The sequence below is a fragment of the Orycteropus afer genome, unplaced genomic scaffold (genome assembly GCF_000298275.1).
Source record: "Orycteropus afer afer isolate SDZICR_OR568_19922 unplaced genomic scaffold, OryAfe1.0 scaffold00013, whole genome shotgun sequence".
Classification (NCBI taxonomy): Eukaryota; Metazoa; Chordata; class Mammalia; order Tubulidentata; family Orycteropodidae; genus Orycteropus; species Orycteropus afer.
This window is the reverse complement of record NW_006921600.1, coordinates 3,958,370-3,977,235: the sequence shown is the minus strand read 5'-3', so window position 1 is coordinate 3,977,235 and position 18,866 is coordinate 3,958,370. Positions and strand designations below refer to the sequence as shown.

The window sequence follows — 18,866 nt, the reverse complement described above, 5'->3', positions numbered from 1 at the left end:
AAGCAATCTATACATTCAATGCAATCCCAATCCAGATCCCATCAACATTTTTTAAGGATATGGAAAAAAACAATCACTAACTTTATATGGAAAGGAAAGAGACGTTGGATAAGCAAAGCACTATTGAAGAAGAAAAACAAAGTAGGAGGTCTTACACTGCCAGATCTCAAAACCTACTATACAGCACAGTAGTCAAAATTTCCTGGTATTGGTACAATGGCAAACACATAGAGCAATGGAATAGAATTGAGAACCCAGAAATAGATCCATCGACCTATGGTCAGCTGATCTTTGACAAAGGAGCTAAACTCATTAAATGAGGAAGAGAATGTTTGTTTAATAAAAGGTGCTGGCAAAATTGGATATAGATTTGAAGGAAAATGAAACAAGATCTGTATGTCACACCATACACAAAAGCTAACTCCAGATGGATCAAAGACTTAAATGTGAAACCTCCTCAAGGAAAAATTAGTGGCAAATTTAAGGGCCCTAATATATGGCATAAATAGACTATCAAGCATAACTCAAAATGTATAAACAGCAGAAGAGAAACTAGATGAATGGGACCTTTTCAAAATTAAATTTTTATGTGCCTCCAAAGACTTCTCCAAAAGAGTCAAAAGAGAACCTACAGATTGGGAAAAAATATTCGTCGATGACATAGCTGACATAGCTGACAAGAGACTTATCTCTAGAATTTATAGAAAACTCCAACACCTCAATACAAAAAAACAATCTAATTAAAAAATGGGCAGAAAACATGAATAGGCACTTCACAAAGGAGGATATTCAGGCTGCCAACAAACATGAAGAGATGCTCATGATCATTAGCCATTAGAGAGATGCAAATCAAAACAATGAGATACCATCTTGCTCCAGCACTAGTAGCAAAGTTCAACAAGACAGAAAATAAAAAATGCTGGTGATGATGCAGAGAGATTGGGACTCTCATACACTGCTGATGGGATTGTAAAATGGTGCAACCATTGTGGAAAGCTCTGGTAGCATAGTGCTTAAGGCACTTGACTGCTAACCAGAAGGCTGGTGGTTCAAACCCACGATCCACTCCTTGGAACAAAGTCTGGGCCATCTACTTCCATAGTGACACTACCCTGAAACCCAAGGAGGGGTCGCTATGAGTCGAGTCTGACTCAACAGCACATAACAACAACAACAACAATTGTGGAAAGCAGTATGGTGATTCCTCAAAAACTTGGAATTTGAAATACCATTTGACCCAGCCATTCCATTACTAGGTATATACCCTAAAGAAGTGAGAGCCATGAGAAGAAAAGACATAGGCACACCTATGTTCATCGCAGCACTATTTACAATAGCAAAAGATGGAAACAACCTAGGTGTCCATCAACTGAGGAATGGATAACCAAACTATGGTACATACACACAACAGAATACTGTGCAACTCTAAAAAATAATGTAGAATTTGCAAAACACCACATAACGTGGATGAACTTTGAGGACATTATGCTGAGTGAAATAAGTCAATCACAGAAAGATAAATATTGTATTAGTCCATTATAGTAAAAGTAAAGGAAATATTTATATGGAAGCAAATTTTCTTTGTTGATTCCCTGGAGGAGTTGGGGTGGGAGGGAACACTGTTAGATAGGTGAGATAAGTATTGATTTGGGTGAAGAGAAGAGCAATGTACCAAATGTGAGTGATCAACGTGGTGGCATTGAGGAAGACAAAGACATAGAGAGGTACATGGGAGGTACAGCAACAAAGATGAACCCTTTGCACATATAGTACTGCATTGTCAGTGAAGGAAAACATGGGTATATGGGTAGACAGATTGGTAGACAGGCTAAGCTATTATGTATGTCTATGCAGTGGGCAGTGTGCCCAAGACCATGTACAGGGTTGGCAGACAATGGTCCTAGAAGTGTATTTGTATATTCTGTAAGAATCCACAGGTGTATAGTAGAGCTGACAAGGGACAAGTTTGCAGTCACTTCTTGGTCACAGCCAGCTACCAAAGGTAGTTGAACTGGTGGGCTCAGAACCATAGTTGCAGGGGACATCAAGCTCAATTGGCATAACATACTACACAAAACATTGTTCCACCTCCTACTTTGTCAAGTCGTGACTGGGATCTTAAAAGCTTACGAGCAGCCATGTAGATGTGATGGTGGGCCTCTCCTCATCCAGGGCAAAGAAGAATGAAGAAAACCAAAGATTCATGGAAACAATCAGTCCAAGTGACTGGTACACCATGGTACACATCCTCAGCCTATACAACTATGAGACCAGAAGAACTAGATGGTGCCCGACTACCACTGTCAACCACTCGGAGGGGGGATCTATATAGGAGATCCTGGATAGAGAGGGAAAACAATGTGGAACAAAACTCAAAATCACTTGGGGAAAAAAAAAAGGGGGAGGGGACCAGGTTTGCTGGTCTGATTGAGCCTGGTGGAACCACTGAGACTATGGCCCCTAGCTGCCCTTCAGGTCTGGAATTGAACCCACATGTGTGGCTTGCGGCTGAACAAAAGACAGGCATATGAGTTGAACATTTTTCTGAGATAGATATCTCTCCTTGGAGAGAACAATTATGGGAGAAAGAAGGGCTGTTTATGTACAGGGAGGGGACATGAAGGGATGGACACAGGGAATAGGTAACCATCGGTAGGAAGTGGGAGGGGAGCTGTTGTACTGGGGTAAATTGTAGTCAATGTTATGAGACAGGGTGTATGTGACCTGCTGCATGGAAAGTTACTTTGCTCTGTAAACTTTCACCCAAATCTCAATTAAAAAAAAAAAAGAAATGCACAGAGAACATCTATTTTCTTTACTCATCTGAGCAAAAGAGAACAAAGGAAACCAAAGATTCAAAGAAGTAGCTAGTACATAGGGAGCTCTGATGGTGTAGTGCCTAAGGCATCCGACTGCTGATCAGAAGGCTGGCAGTTCAAAACCACCAGCCACTCCTCGGAAAGAAGACTGGACAATCTTCTTGCGTACTGGTATAGCCTTGAAAACCCAAGGAGGAGTCACTATGAGTCGGATCCGACTACATAGCAGTCAGTTTGGTTGTGTTTTTTTTTTTTTTTTTTAAAGGACTAATAGCCCACACAAACCACAACCTTTTCTAGCTGGAGATCAGAAGAACTAGATGGTGTGTGGCTACCACTACCTACCATTCAAACCAGGGATACAATAGAAGGTCCTTGATGGAGCAGGAGAAAAATGTAAAACCAACCTCAAATTTCTAAAAAATAGCTATATTTTCTGGACTAATAGAGACTAGAGGAACCCCTGAGACAAGCACCACACTAAGATACCCATTGAACTTGGAATGGAAGCTACTCCTGCAGGTCATCTTTCAGATAAATAATAGATTGGCTTATAAAATAAACAATATCACAGTGAATACTGTGCTCCCTTAAACAATCAATTGTATGAAATCAAACAGTCAACATTTACCCTAAAGCAAAGATGAGAAGGCAAGGAGGAGCAGGGAGCTAGATTAATGGAAAGAGAATACACAAAATGGAAATCACATGAATGCTGACACATTGTGAAAAAATGTAACCAATGTAACCGAATAATTTGTAGTAAACTTGTTAAATGAGGGTCTAATTTGCTATGTAAACTTTCACCTAAACAGTATTATTTTTAAAAATGCATAGAGCATAATTAATTTGCATATGCATTGTTTTATAACCCTAATCAAGTAGGAAGAATTCCCTTATTCCTATTTTATCATAACAAAGATTGGTTCTCTATGCTTGGATCAGGTGATTAGGACAACTTAAAAAGAATATTCTTTCTTTAACCCATTGTAGTCTTTCCCCAATTACTATAAACCAGAAGGATATTGAGAAGAATTTCATTTAAAATCTTTTATTTTATTGTTCATTTAAACCACTTCTGTCAATGTAAGGTATAGGTGCAAAATATATTGATTTCAATTATTTGTACAAATCTGTGAAAATACATGAAGTATTGTAATTATTTCTCACTATATCATTTAAGTCTTTTTTTTTTCCTTTTGGCCTAGAAAACTTTGATCCTTAGATCCTCACGTTAAACCAGGTTCATGGCATTTTATTATTTGTAGTTTAAAGTCAGACAAACTTGATACTGTGTCCATGTAGACAGGTAATTTAACCTCCTTAAGCCTCTTTTTTTTTCTCATCTGTATACCGGCAACAATATAAACCGATGTTTACTACAGTATAAATAATCAGCGCACAATTGTGGCACCTATTATCATCATTTGTGACTGATTCTTCTGAAAAGCTTTAATTAAACTCTACTGACTCGACGGCACATAACAACAACAACAACAACGACCTTTACTTAGTTTTGAACAACCCAAAACTGTTCTGCTAACTTGAATGAGATTCAGTTGGTTGCATAAAAACAAAATCCTTTGCACACATAAACAATGTTTACCACACCAACCACACACACACAAATAATTACAGTTGCAAACTGTTCAATATAGTAACGCAATGAAGATGATGAAATAAACAATATAGAGTGAGATTCTGTTGGAGTGAGAATTGCAGGTGATCCTCCCATGGGAATCTTAGGACATAGCGCTTGCAGAATGAAGCCAGGAAGCGTTCATAAGACTGCATAGTCATTTTATGTTCCTCAATCAATAAGGGTGTAGAAATACCTTTATAAAGTGTGCAAGGGGGTATACATTCCAGAGATTAATTGAGAAACTGGGTTTATCTATTCTAACAAATGTTTGTTAAATTGCGTTTTTTCTCCACAACTATCAATAGCTTTCCTTTTCCAGACTGAATACATAAATCAAAAGAACATATTTCATGAACAAACTATGGTTACAAAGCTCCTATTCTTCATCTATTGATTTCTAAAACTTTATTTTACCCGTGCATTTTTCCTTCATTGTATCATATTTGAATAACAGTTCTTTTTCACACTACATGAGCCAGAACCGTCTGCGGCTCCTGTGTTGTCAATATATTAAAGACTCCTCGAAATAGCACACACAAAAAAATGTGATCAACTTCCACTGGTAAATCATTTCTTGGTTCCACCATTGCAGTATTTCATCAGCTTCAAATTACAGTAATTGTTTTACTACATTTCAGAATAATTTCTAGAATGTGATTCTGATTCTTTGGTGATTTCATAAAATGTGTGGAACTGCTTCAAGGAAAAAAATATTTTAGTAGGGAATTCTGAGGTTTTACTTTGAAATTATATGCAACTAAATGCTGATATAATTCCAAGTTGCGTTACCTACCAATTCACAACAAATTGCAAAGTAAATTTTATATACTTAAAAAAAACTTGTTTGTAAAGAAAACCAGAAAAGATCTCCTACAATAACTACTGCATGTTGATTCAATATGAAAACTAACCTTAAAAAATCAGCTAATGTTATCAGTGTTCCCTATTTGATAATAAAAAGTCTGAATTGATTTTTTCCACTTTTAGTACAAAAAAAAGACAGAATGAATTTCAGCTTGATATAATTTGAAATAGACAATATATTAAAGCTCAAAGTGAAATTTAAGTTGGCAATTGTGTCAGATTCAAGTTCCCAAATGAATATTAATATAAAAACTAATCATCTTCCAACAGGTTGAAGCTTCAAAATGCTAGTTATAGAATAAAAGCTGTAAGATCCATTTCCATAACAATGTTGCCTATTCGTTGTTGAGGAAACTAGACCACCAATGTTCAGTATTTCTGGCTATTCTTGGTATATTTTTGCCCAGGGATTTGTCTATTTTAAATGATTTTTTTTTTTTTTTCCGTATATTAAAAAGGAGAATCCCTATGTTACAGCCAACAATGAGCTTAAGCCTGGCAATGATTGTGAGTACGGTGCAGAACCAGGCAGTGCTTCGTTCTGCCATACATGAAGTCACTATGAAACAGGTCTGACTCAACAGCAACTAACCACAACAACACTTTACAGATGAGAAAGTAACACTAAGCATCTATGCCAAGTGACACTGTCTCTGCTGAAGTATAATGTCAGATCCGTTCATTAATGTTATTTCACTAAGTTAAATTCTGATTTCTGAGCCTGTTCATTAGTCAAAAACCAAACCACAGTCACTGCTGTGGAGTCTGATCTGCCTCATAGTGACCCCTCCTTGGGTTTCCAATTCAGTATGACTACAGCAGTAGACTGCCCAACCTTCCTTCCAAGGAGTAGCTGGTGGGTTTGAACTGCCAGCCTTCTGGCTAGCAGTCAAGTGCCTTAGGCACTACACCACCAGTGCTCCCATGGATATATATTTTATTTTTATACATACACACAAACGCTAAATAAACTCTTCAATTTACAGGTATGTTGGGGGATGGGGGAGAATACACTTACACATTAGGTACAGATTTACAGTTGGAAACTTGCTAAAGTAAAACCAGGTTAATGACTTTGTATTTCATCCTACGCCTAGCATGATTTGTGTTGTTGTACTGTTAAGTTGAATCTGATACATAGCAGTCCTGTATGGAAGAGTAGAACTCCCCCATACAGTTTCCTAGGCTGAAATCTTATGAGAGCAGATCACTAGGTCTTTCCTTCTGAGAAGTAGCTGGTGGATTTAAACTTCCCACCTTTTGGTTACCAGCCAAGCACAAAACCATTGCACTACCAGGACTCCTTAGTTCTCCTGTCTATAAAACTCATTACCGTCCAGTCGATTTTGACTCATAGCGACCCCTTCTTGGGTTTCTGAGGCAGTATCTCTATGGAAGTAGATGACCCAGTCTCCCTTCCAACAAGTGGCTGGTAGGTTTGAACTGCCAGCCCTCTGGGTTAGCAGTCAAATGCCTTAGGCACTGTGCCACCAGAGCTCCCTAGTTCTTCTGTAATACTCAACAATCTGACTATTGCAGCTGAAAAATTATATGACAGAAATCCTTAATCTTAAAATCAGATAGTGTTTTTAAGCACGTTAGAATAACGCAACAATAAGTAACATTTCATAGTAGAATAATTTGTTTAGTTATACAATGAAAGTGATAAGTTGTATTTGTCCACTTATTGGCTAGAAAAATCTGCCAAAATCATATTTCTGAACAAGTACCCCGACATCATGCCGAAGCAGAAAAAATAAATAAAAATAAGTCTGATGGTCTGCTAATGGAGTTGGTTCTGCCATTAACTAGATAATCCTAAAACTCATCAGCTTTCCACACTTCAGTAAATTGTGTCTCATTCCACACTCCATTTTTTTTTAACACTTTCTACAGGTACAACTCAGTGACATTGATTACATTCTTCAAGTCATGCAACCATTCTCACCCTTTTTCTGAGTTGTTCTTCCCTCATTAAAATAAACTCACTGTTCCTACAGGACAGTTGCTGTTGTCCATTTAATTTTTATGTAGACTTCAAATGTGCCTAATTTTTTTTTCATCTAATCCAACCCTCTCATTATCAAAATGCAGAAATTGAGTTAAATAAACATCTCAAGACTACAGAACGGCATTACCTGACTCAGATTTTCCAACTCCAAATCTCTTCCTCTTCCAAATGCTTCTTACAATTCTTAAGTAATTAGCATAATTCTTATAAAACATTTATAATATAAATTATTATAAATTTCACAACATTTTAAATGTATTCAGGCTCGTATCCAATAAATAATTAGCACATGGCTTATAAAACATTTATAATATAAATTATTATAAATTTCATAAAATCTTAAATGTTATTAGACTGGCATCCAATTTAAAAGAATCCTGTAAGTGCCTAAGGCATTTGACTACTAACCAGAAGGTTGGTGGTTCAAACCTACCAGCCACTCTGTGAAAGGAAGACTGGGCAATCTACTTCTGTAAAGATATACCACTTGGAAACCCAAAGGGGTTGCTATGAGTCAGAGTTGACTTGATGGCAGTGAGTTCTTGTTTTTTTATATATAAGCTTTCATCTTAGGGTATGTAATTGCTCTCTGATTTCCATTTAGGGAGCTCTGGTGGCGTAATGCTTAAGGCATTTGACTGCTAACCAGAAGGCTGGCGGTTCAAACCCACCAGCCACTCCTTGGAAGGAAGGTTTGGCAATCTACTTCCAAAGTGAAAGCCAAGGAGGGGTCACTTTGAGTTGGATCTGACTCAACAGCAGTGCTTTGGATTGTTGATGGTGGTGCAGTGGGTAAGGCATTTGGCTGCTAACCAGAAGGTTAGCAGTTCAAATCTACTAGCTGCTCCACAGTAAAAAGATGAAGCAATCTACTTCAGGAAAGATTTACAACCTTGGAAACCCCCTGGGGGGGGGCAGAACTATGAATCAGAGTCTACTCAATGGCAGTGGGTAATTTTCATTTGAATGAATCTTGATTTCTTATACCTAGCATTCCAAACCAAACCAAACCCACTGCCATCAAGTCAATTCCAACTCATAGCAACCTCCATTGGGTTTCCAAGGCTGTAAATCTTTAGGGAAGGAGATCTCCCCATCTTCCTTCCATGGAGCACCTGGTGGGTTTCAACTGCGGACCTTCTGGTTAGCAGCTGAATACCTTATCCACTACATCATAGAGCTCATTATATCTAGCATTCCAAGCTCAAGCTCACTGCCATTGAGTTGAATCCAACTCTTAGCAACCCCTCCTTGGGTTTCCGAGGCAGTATCACTATGGAAGTACATTGTCCAATCTTCCTTGTGGTTAGCAGTCAGATGCCTTTGGCATTATGCCACCAAAGCTCCTATATCTAGCATTTATTGTTGTTGTTGTTGTTGTTTGCCGTCGAGTCGGCCCCGACTCATAGCGACCCCTCCTTGGGTTTCCGAGGCAGTATCACTACGGAAGTAGGATTGCCCAACCTTAGACACCCTTAAAATATTCAACAACTGCTAGTTGAATAAATGACTCATCAGAATGGTTTTCCCAAAGTTTTATGGACATTTAGTTCTATCGTTTTAATATAAAATGTAGAATAGTAAAAAAATAAAATAAAAAACCTTATGCAAAAAAATAAAGGACATGTACAAATTGGAAAAGACTAGTTTTCTCTTGATAGTCAACAGTTATGATATAAGGCAGTCTTATTAAATCATAAGTATGTTAACCTTTTCCTGAAAGAAGAGGAAGATTTATAAAGACATTGTCCCTAAACTTGGAAATGACTCATATTTGACATGTATTGAAATGATAATGCTGATTTCAGTAGGTGTTCTAAGAGCATTTTACTCCCAGGAAAGTACTTCAGGAATGATTATTTCTTTGCATTTAGATTTTAAACTTTTTTTTGTAATGCTTTTAATGTACTACTGTCTGCCAAAACATGGCACAGTTTCACAAATAATATAAAATAAAAAGGTAAGTAAAAAAGATTTTTTTAATAATTGTTGATATAAAAATACCTGACATCTTTTGCAGACTCCCTCTCCTTTAGCAGTTCCTATTTCCACATTTTTAACACTATAGCTCAATTATTCTGTTTGTCAGTGAGTGAAAAGGACTTAGAGATCTAGAAAAAAATCAGTTCTATAGCTGCTAGCTACTGAACACGTGGGAGGTAAGCACTGGTAGATGGAAACCATATGTGCCATAGTCAGAGCCTGATGTGAGACTGACCTACACCTTTGTAGATCCTCTGAACTCTGGTGGCAAGGAAACCCTGCTCTCTGCCAACTGCACTTGCTAAACTCAGGCCCTAAATGCAAACTCTAAGTCCGTATTTCATACTGAACTGACTGAATATTCCTTTGTCAGTGGCTCCCTACAGATATCAGTTGTGGTTTTCTCTCTGCATTTGTATTTAAATTTACACTTAAATCTATTTTTTTTTTCTCCTTTGATGCACTGCTTTGCCAAAACATGGCAGAATTGCACAGTTATAATCATGCAAAAGAAAGATAGTTGCAAAGTGTATTTAAATCAACAACAATACCTATACTCAAAGTGACTCTAAATCCAAATAACAGCTCTCAAAACTCTTTAAGGATGTCTGCTCTCTGTGAGAAATCAAAGATAATTTTCATAAAATAAATGTGAGTGCAAATGTCCTGTAGTGGTAATGGGGGTTGCTGCTTGGATGCTTAAGAGAGCGCATACACTGGGCACTGCATACACTGTGCCTCTGGTACGACAGGAAAGGGCCACTTTTGGCTACACTGAGCCATTCTAGTAAAGAAGCAAATAGATAAATTCTGCCTCTATTCCGGAAACTGTAAATACCAGATATCTCACAGCTATGTCAGCCTTTAGCAGCTTCTAAGTCTAGTACAAACTTTAGTTGACAAGTAAAGTAATAATCTAACACCTTTTGAGTGTCTGAAGTATAAAGTTCATTAGTTCTAAGGTCAGCATTTTAATGCAACAGCCAGATTTTATTCACATTATCAGATGCTATGTGAGAATGGACAACTGTAAAAAACCAGGCAGGGGTTTTAATACTGCCATGACTAGTTAAATTAGTACTAGACACCAAAAGAGCCCTTACACATTTTTGAACAAAATAAAATGCACAAACAAATAAGGCAAAATTTTCCTAAGGATATTATTATTCCAAATGCCTTTATATTGAAGCTTTTTTTTTTTTTAACAGCTATTTTGAGGGGAAAATGTTGGTAATATCAAGAAAGGCATCATTAGACCATTTAAATATTTTTCTTCTTTAATTGTCATTTACACATACCTGAAATCTAAGAGATACTGCTTCAAATTTTGTGGGTAGATGCCATTTAAAGGAGGAAGGGAGATAGGTTCTTGTGTTTAACCGAATGTTAAATATTTTTTATTTTACTCACCTGCACACTGAGATGAATCCATTTCTTCACAAGAATTCTCCCCAGTGTCATAACTTTTATTGGAGGCTGCAAACCATTTACTGTGCGATAATAAAACATGGTCTCTTTCTCAGATATTGTAAGTTTGAACACAATCTGCCCATCCACTCCCTTTTCTATAACACACCTTGGGAAGCAACCAGAAAAGAGAAGAAAAGGTCAGCATCCAACCAAAAGACATACTAAGGTATTGTGCAGTTACAGTGATGTTCAAACGACCCCAAATTCCACTCACAATTGAGAATGATGAATAAGTGCCTAAATGTCACTATATTCAAAGAAAGTTTTATGCCAATAAGAAGCCCTCTTATTTAAATTAAAAAAAAAAAAAAAAAGAATCCTTATTTATAATACATTGCCCAGAGCCTCAGCACACTTCATCAGAGATTCATGATAGAAACTTAACTGGTTGAATCATTCTACAAAACTAACATTTAGCTTATTGGCTCATAAGTTCCATGCTATTTCTTTTACAGGAAATGGCACAACACACTACATCCCACTTGGGTATTGAGTCATCAGTGCACATCCTTCCTTTTTTTTTTTTTTTTCCGTATAAAGAAAATGGAAAGCTCAAAATCGCTAGCCCCACATCTGAATCACTCTATTTAACTTCCACAATGAAATGGAGAAAGGACAGCCACAGCTTCACTGGCCCCTTCATCAGCTGGCCAGAAGCCAAAACCATTGCTGTTGAGTCGGATCTGAGCCATAGCAACCTCTCCTTGGGTTTCTGAGGCAGTAATCTTCCTTCCAAGGAGTGTCTGGTGGGTTTGAACTGCCAGTCTTCTGGTCAGCAGTCAAATGCCTTAGGCACTATACCACCAGAGCTTACTGGCTACCTACCCATGATCATGAAGCCCAACTGAAGCACTGAGACAATGTTAACAATCTCACATGAAAGGTCATCCAATCTTCTAAGGACACAGTGAAAGAATATTTTGATAAAAAAGAAGAATTTTCTGAGAAGTTCTAGGCCTAGATTCAGCCCAGTTATCAAATTTTTTAAAAATCTCTTTTGACCGTGTCACAATGGCATATCTTGCAAACTCCTTTAAACAAGTATGTGACACCTTTCTTTTATATTTTAATTTTACATGTGAATGTATGTTATGGTTTGAACTGTATCCCAAAAAAGATATGTGGAAGTCCTAAACTCTGGTATCTTCAAATGTGACCTTGTTTGGAAATAGGATCTTTGAAGATGGTATCCGTTAACATGAGGTTATACTGGAGTAGGGTGACCTTATAAAAGAGGAAAAGAGAACAGATACACAGAGGGAAGATGGTCAAGTGAAGACAGAGGCAGAGACTGGAGTGCTCTACAAGCCAAGAACCATCACCAGAAGCTAGGAGACATGCAGGAACAGATTCCCACTGAGAGCCCAAAGAAAGAATCAACACAGCCAATTTTCTGACTCCTCGTCTTTAGAACTACAAGAAAATAAATTTATGTTTTTATAAACCACCCAATTTGTGGTACTTTGACTGAGCAGCCCTAGGAAACTGACATAATTTATATTCAATATTAACATTTTATTTTCTATTGTTTTATTGCCCATTTCTGGAATTATGTGTCTTCTAAGCAGAAACAGATATGAATCCAAACCACATACCTCTCCATCACATTTCAACTTAGCAACTCAACCAAGCAGAAGAGAGAATATTACGAATACTTGCTAGCAACCTCTTGAGTGGATGATTCACAAAGATCTGCTATTTAAAGAGAAATAGCACTGATGCCAGCTATAAACACCTACCAAAATCATTAGCTATCAAACATGGACATCACTCTGATTTTCACAAACAAGAACCCAAGCAGGTGATGCATCCAAGAGAGGAGAATTTTATCAGGTACTCGAGCAACCTGGACCTTTGTCTTCACCTGTTTACCTCCTACTTGGTTCAGGTATCAATTTCTCCCCCTGATGATGCCTAATCCTGGAAACCATTTCCCTTCAAGGTTGGCAAAGAGGGCTTCCTCTTTGCTCACTTAACACACTGTGCTCTCTCTGTAATAATATCAATCCATCTGTCTTTTCCATTAGAATGGGAAGTTATTGCTTAGGTGGTACTGTTTCTGCGAGCATTAGTGTAAAACTTTTGGAAATGGATAGTGGTTATGTTTGCACAACACAGTGAATGCTATTAATGCCACTGAACTATGAACTTAAAAATGATTACAATGACATTTTTTCTATTTGACAGTGACATTATATCTATTTTATTACAGTATTTTTTTTAAATGATGAATGACTGATCAAATTGAGGATTAAACATCAACAAAGCAAAAAATAGGTCAATCAAAATTATTACTAAAGACATTTCAAAACATTTCCTAAAGGGAATACTTTGACAACTATTTCTTCTCACTTGCATCTGTAGTGTCCCTGACTTGGGAGGTTAGAATAAGATTGGAGAATACTCAGTAGTTTATACTCTACCACATTTCATACATATATTTTCTAATAAAGTTATGACAGCAGGTATTCTGTTTAACTTAGGTGAACAGTTTTAACTGATATAAAGGCTTTCTACAAAGTGGAAATAAAGGTTTTATATGAATGCTACTATGCATTATTCTTTTATAACTCTTCTGTGGTTGGATATTTCTAAGTCACTGAATGAAAGTATTTCTCTCTATCTCCTACTTTCAGGTCCTAAACAATCTAAGAAGAAGTTGCTTCTATTCATTTTTCTTGACTTTAAATCTACAAGGGAGAATTTGACCATTATTCAAGAATGTATTTACCAACTGTAGACTTATTTCCCCAAGCTTACTGAAAATGCATTTCTTAATATGTTATTGATTATCTTCCTTGCTATTTTGTTTGCTTGTAAACATACTAGCTTTGGTAGATAATGAATGTGAGAGGAAGGCAGGTAGCAAAATATTTAGGAACTGGATTTATTCTGCTCCTGAATAAACAATAATTGGATAATCCATGTTTTATTTGTTTTACTTATCTAGTACAAACACCCTGAAATTTCCCCAATTCCCATAGGTATTTTAGTTTTGAAAATGGAAATGACCTTGATACATGGAAATTTCAAAAACATAAACCATGTGCTATCACCTCTATAAATACCCTCTATCTTATTTGTATAAAATGATGCCAATAGAAGACAAATTTGGTACACAGATGTCCCTGTGAGCTTGGAAAATGTATTTTAACCTAGCCATATAATTGTCAAGAGCAGTATTGGATTACCCAATAAGTAAGGTAAGCACAGGATTACTTGTGCTTACTAATCTGTAGTGAAAAATTTCACATGGGTTTCACAAAACATGTGAAACTGTTCACTGCAGATTAGTAAATAAGCACAAGGAAGTCCATGCTTACTTTGTATATTGGGAAATCTGACCCTTGTCAAGAGACAAATTTTTAAGGCTCTTTAGATCCTAATTACATAGGGTTAAGTTTACTGAAATGTCAAACAGGTTTTATTTTAAAGGAAATAAAGATATAGGGATAATGGTTTGTAATTATTTTCATGCCAAATTTAAAACAAAATGAAAATATGCCAACTTTCACTTGTCAAATTGGAACTAAACACCAAAGAAATTTAAGTCATATTTCCTTATGGGATTATAACATTTTTCTGGTTTATTTCACAAGTTTATAGACATTCAGCCAAGATTTTTACACAGAAGAAAACATCAGAAGTGGAAGGGCCAAAGCCCTACAGGAAGAAAAAGATAAGCAAAAAATGCCTCAAAACTGTCTTATACTTTCTCAGATTGGCTCTAAACATTTAAGGGAAATACTTACTAGATATAAGCTTAAGAAAGAACTACAGAATGAACAATTAAAGATTAAATAAACCAGAAATAATGGTCAGTTTGTTATGCCTTACACAGAGACTATAATGAGGGTAACTTCTTGGCTGCAAACTGTAATTTGGAGCAAATCACTTAACCATGTGTTCCAGGCTAAAACATTGAGATAAAAGATGGAACACTCAAAAAGCATAAGAGCAAATCATAGAGTCAATAAAAATGTTTTTTTTTCCCAAATCAAAGCATGTGTTTTACAGCCTCAAAGGAAGACCCTCATGTACCCTGCACTTAAAAAAAAAAAAAAAAGATGGTAAGGAATTCCCCCTCCAAACATAATGAAGGCATTTCTGCCGGATCAACATAAAATTTTGCATAATCAATATAAAGCATTTTGAGAATCTCTCCATGCTTACGTACAAATTTCCTAACTAATTAGAAGATGAAATTGCCACCAGGGAAAGACACAAAAGCTGTTTTTTCAGAGATTGAGTATTCATTTGACCTGTATTCAGTTCATGTTATTGAATACGTTCCATGTGCTAAACATTTTTTCTTAGAGAAACAAGGATGAATAAAATGCCTGCAGAGAACTGTTGTTGTTACTATTTGCTGTCAGGTGGAACCCAACTCACAGTCACTCTTCCTTGGGTTTCCGAGGTGGTATCACTAGGAAAGGAGATTGCCCAACCTTCCTTCCAAGGAGTGACTGGTGGGTTTGAACTGCTAGCCTTCTGGTTTAGCAGTCAAGTGCTTTAGGTACTGTGCTAGCAGAGAACTATCTACCTAATAAAGATTTTATACTTTTGTGGTCATAGATTGTTGATATAAACCAAGAAAAAGACATTGAAAATTCCAATTACTTATGTTAGTAGTCCCCATGCTTACACTGAGCTTCATCCTATCTCTGAAGGCTCAGACCAAAATTTAGCTGAAATATTAAGAAATAAATGAGTCTGGTGTGAACATATCTGCCAGCAACAAAACTATTCCAACACAATCTTTTTTGATGATTCATTTTATCTATACAAATAAAATAAAATTTAGGGGGGAAAAAAAAAAAAAGACTATTTGGGTTGTAAACTCAAATAGGAAAGGGTAATGTAGAATAGGAACCCTGGTGATGCAGTGGTTAAAGTGCTCACCTGCCAACTGAAAAGTCAGTACTTGGAGCCCACCAGCCACTCTACAGAACAGACCAGTCAGTCTGCCCCTGTAAAGACTGTGCCTTTGAAAACCCTGTGACACAGTGCTACTCTTCCCTATAGGGTCACAATTGACTCAATGGCAATGAATTAATAATAATGTAGGAGCAGATCTTCAATCACATACATTCCAAAATGTTAGCCTTCATTTCTAGTTTCATATTCAAGTTGCACTAATCTTCACTACTACTGATTTTTCAGAGCCCTAGGAAAGCTTATAAAAAGAAACCCTGGTGGCACAGTGCCTAAGGCATTTATTTGACTGCTAACCAAAAGTTGGTAATTCAAACCCCTAAGCCACTATGCAGAAGGAAGATGGGGCAATTCAATTCCTCAAAGATTTATCACCTTGAAAACCCTATGGGGGTTGCTATGATTAGGAATTAACTCTATGGCAGTGGGGTTTTTTTTGTTTGATTGTTTGTTTTTGTTTTTTTGAGGAAAGCTGCTAGGGAGTTCTGGTGGTGTGGTTAAGACATTTGGCTGCTAAACAAAAGCTCAGTAGTTTGAATCCACAAGCTGTTCCTTCGAAGAAAGCTGAAGCAGACTGCTTCTATAAGATTTACAGCCTTGGAAACCCAATGGGAGTCACTGTAAGTCAGAATCAATTTGATGGCAGCGAGTAAGCGAGGAAAGCTTATACTCACACTACTACTTACATTACACCTTCTTGCTCAGGTTTCAACCACACGGCTAAAGTAAATGATGCTGCCAGCCTTGGAGGAGGAGGAGAAGAGAAGCAATTCTTGTGATTTCCAAAAATAAAGCTTGTAGAATTGCTGGAGGAGTTGGGAGGCAGATCATGCTTATCTGCTGTGATGCAGCTCCTGAGGCCTGCAGAGAACAGGGCAGTGTATGCAGGGGGTGAAGATCTGAATGGACAATCCTGAATGCAAAACCTCTGGTTACAGAACCGAATACTTTCAGCCTCCACAGAACTATGACAAAAAGTGCTTCGGTCTGGTAGTCCACATGTTGCTTGGGTTGGCACAATTGAAATGTTCTTGAAAGCGCCAACATTCTCCAGCCTTGGGAAAAGACCCTGTGAGGCGGCCAACGATATGGAGGCAAAATAGGCAAAGATCAATGCTTCTATGACCTGAAACAAGAAGCTGAAGCCCAATGAAAGAGCCACGCAGTTCATGTTTACAAAAAAGCATTCTCCTCCCGATAAAGCAATCCTAAATAAATAATAAGGCCCATGCCACTGGCCAGCAACACTTAAAGCTGGGTGATTTCAGTAACACTGAGATACTCCATTTTCTGGAAACTGCAGACACATTTTCACATGGAGATAATATCAAAGACGCTCTTAGCAATGGCAAAGGCAGGCATAGCAGCTGGTAACTGTGAATCAAAAACATAAGAGTGTCACAGAAAACCTGTGATACCTTTAAACTTAAAGTTCATCCTAACTATGAGAATTTCCAGCCCGGGACAAAGACGCATTAGGGAGCCTCTCAAAAAGCATTTAAAGTGAATTGTTTCAAGTGCAAAATAGTTATTCTTTTGGCAAATATAATGATTTTTATTAGGTAAATCAAGCACTCTAGAAGTCCACAAGACAAGCAGTTATGTCATATGTCTCACTACAGGGTAACTCCTGGTTGTGCTACCCCACCCTCGGGGATTAGCACTATCTAATTAATAAGGTAAAGAATTGTACAGATTTTTTTTACACATGCACCTTATGTTACAACACAGAGCTAACTTGCAGATGCCCAAAATAAAGCTGGCAAAGAAAGCACTTTGGGCCTTTCCCTCTCATCCCACCATGTGCAGCAACTTTAAGCTCATAGTAAAGCTGATTAGAAATCCAACACCATCTGTCTGTCCTGTGCCTTTATATTTAACAAATGTTTATTTTAATGTTTCCTCATATGACTACTTACCTGTAGGTTAAATTATGAACCCCTAATACTGTCCAAGTAATTGTATTGATAAATAAGCTGAGTTACCATTTTTTATTGCATGTCAATCAGCCCCCTCAGTGTGAAAAATGGCTTATCAACAAGCCGGCTGTCCCTCTCGTTCTCTTGCGACACCGCGTTAACCCCCAGTTATTCTTAGCAGATAGGCCACCAAAGCAGGAATGCTGGAAGGTAGGCTTGAGTAAGCAGGTAGAATACTCTGCACAGCAAACACTTGGTTACCTGAAACTCAGAGTGATGTCTGCTTTCAGGCCCGCATGGAACTGAGCGACCCAAGAGTCACAGCTAGGTCCTCAAGCAGTGGGCGGGACCTGGATGGGGCCATGCATGGGTAATTTTAAAGTAGCAGTACACCTTATGGTATAATCCTCAGGTTGTCTTCCCCTTCTTATCTACTCTCATGTACTTAAATCCAGTTAATTCTCTAATCAAAATGACATGCCACTACCACACCGCAATGCAATAAGTAATATTCAAAGCTCTTTCTCTTTTCTGAGGTATAATTGGGATTCTGCCCCTTTAATATTTTGACAGGCAATCTGGGTGACACAAACAGTTAAGGGCTCAATTAATAGTAGTTGGAATCAACCCAGAAGAGCCTAAGGCTTGGTAATCTGCTTTGCAAAGGTCACAGATATTGAAAACCCATGGAGCAGTTCTACTCTGCACGCATGAGGTTTCCATGAGTTGGAATCTACTGCACAGCAACAAAGAACAAAATATCCTGATGTTCTACTAGCTTGGTCCACTGAGGGAAGTTTCTGCTGACCATTTAGTTGTTACTGACTCTTCACTCCATGATAGCTCATAAAACCAACAGCTGTCCAATGGATTCTGATTCGTAGCTACCCTGTAGGAAAGACTAGCACTGCCCCATATGGTTCCCAAGGCTGTGAATCTTTATAAAAGCAGACTGCCTCATCTTTCTCCAGATTTCTTGGGTGTCCTTACACATTAGCTGGTTTTACATCAAAATTTGCTTATAAAAACTAAATAAAACAACCAAATAAAAACTGCCCCCACATGATAAAGAAAAAGTCTCAGAAACAGTAGATAGGAGGTATTGATGTGCAAGTCATTTTCTATCCTCTCCCTACATTGCATAGGAGCTCTGGTAGCATAGTGTCTAAGGCACTTGACTGCTAACCAGAAGGCTGGCGGTTCAAACCCACCAGCCACTCCTC

The 18,866-nt window shown here is 37.6% G+C and overlaps 1 protein-coding gene across 1 annotated transcript in view; it reads right to left on the bottom strand.

Annotated features, from left to right (window-relative positions):
• USH2A (usherin) overlaps positions 1-16,895 on the bottom strand; it is a 1,482,371-nt gene extending 1,465,476 nt beyond the window's left edge. Inside the window, exons 1-2 of the mRNA XM_007952540.1 lie at positions 16,411-16,895; positions 10,730-10,895 (exon numbers count right to left, since the gene is read on the bottom strand). Of these exons, the coding sequence (XP_007950731.1) occupies positions 10,730-10,895; positions 16,411-16,895 (651 nt within the window). The remainder of the gene's footprint in view (positions 1-10,729; positions 10,896-16,410) is intronic.
• Positions 16,896-18,866: the final 1,971 nt, after the last annotated feature.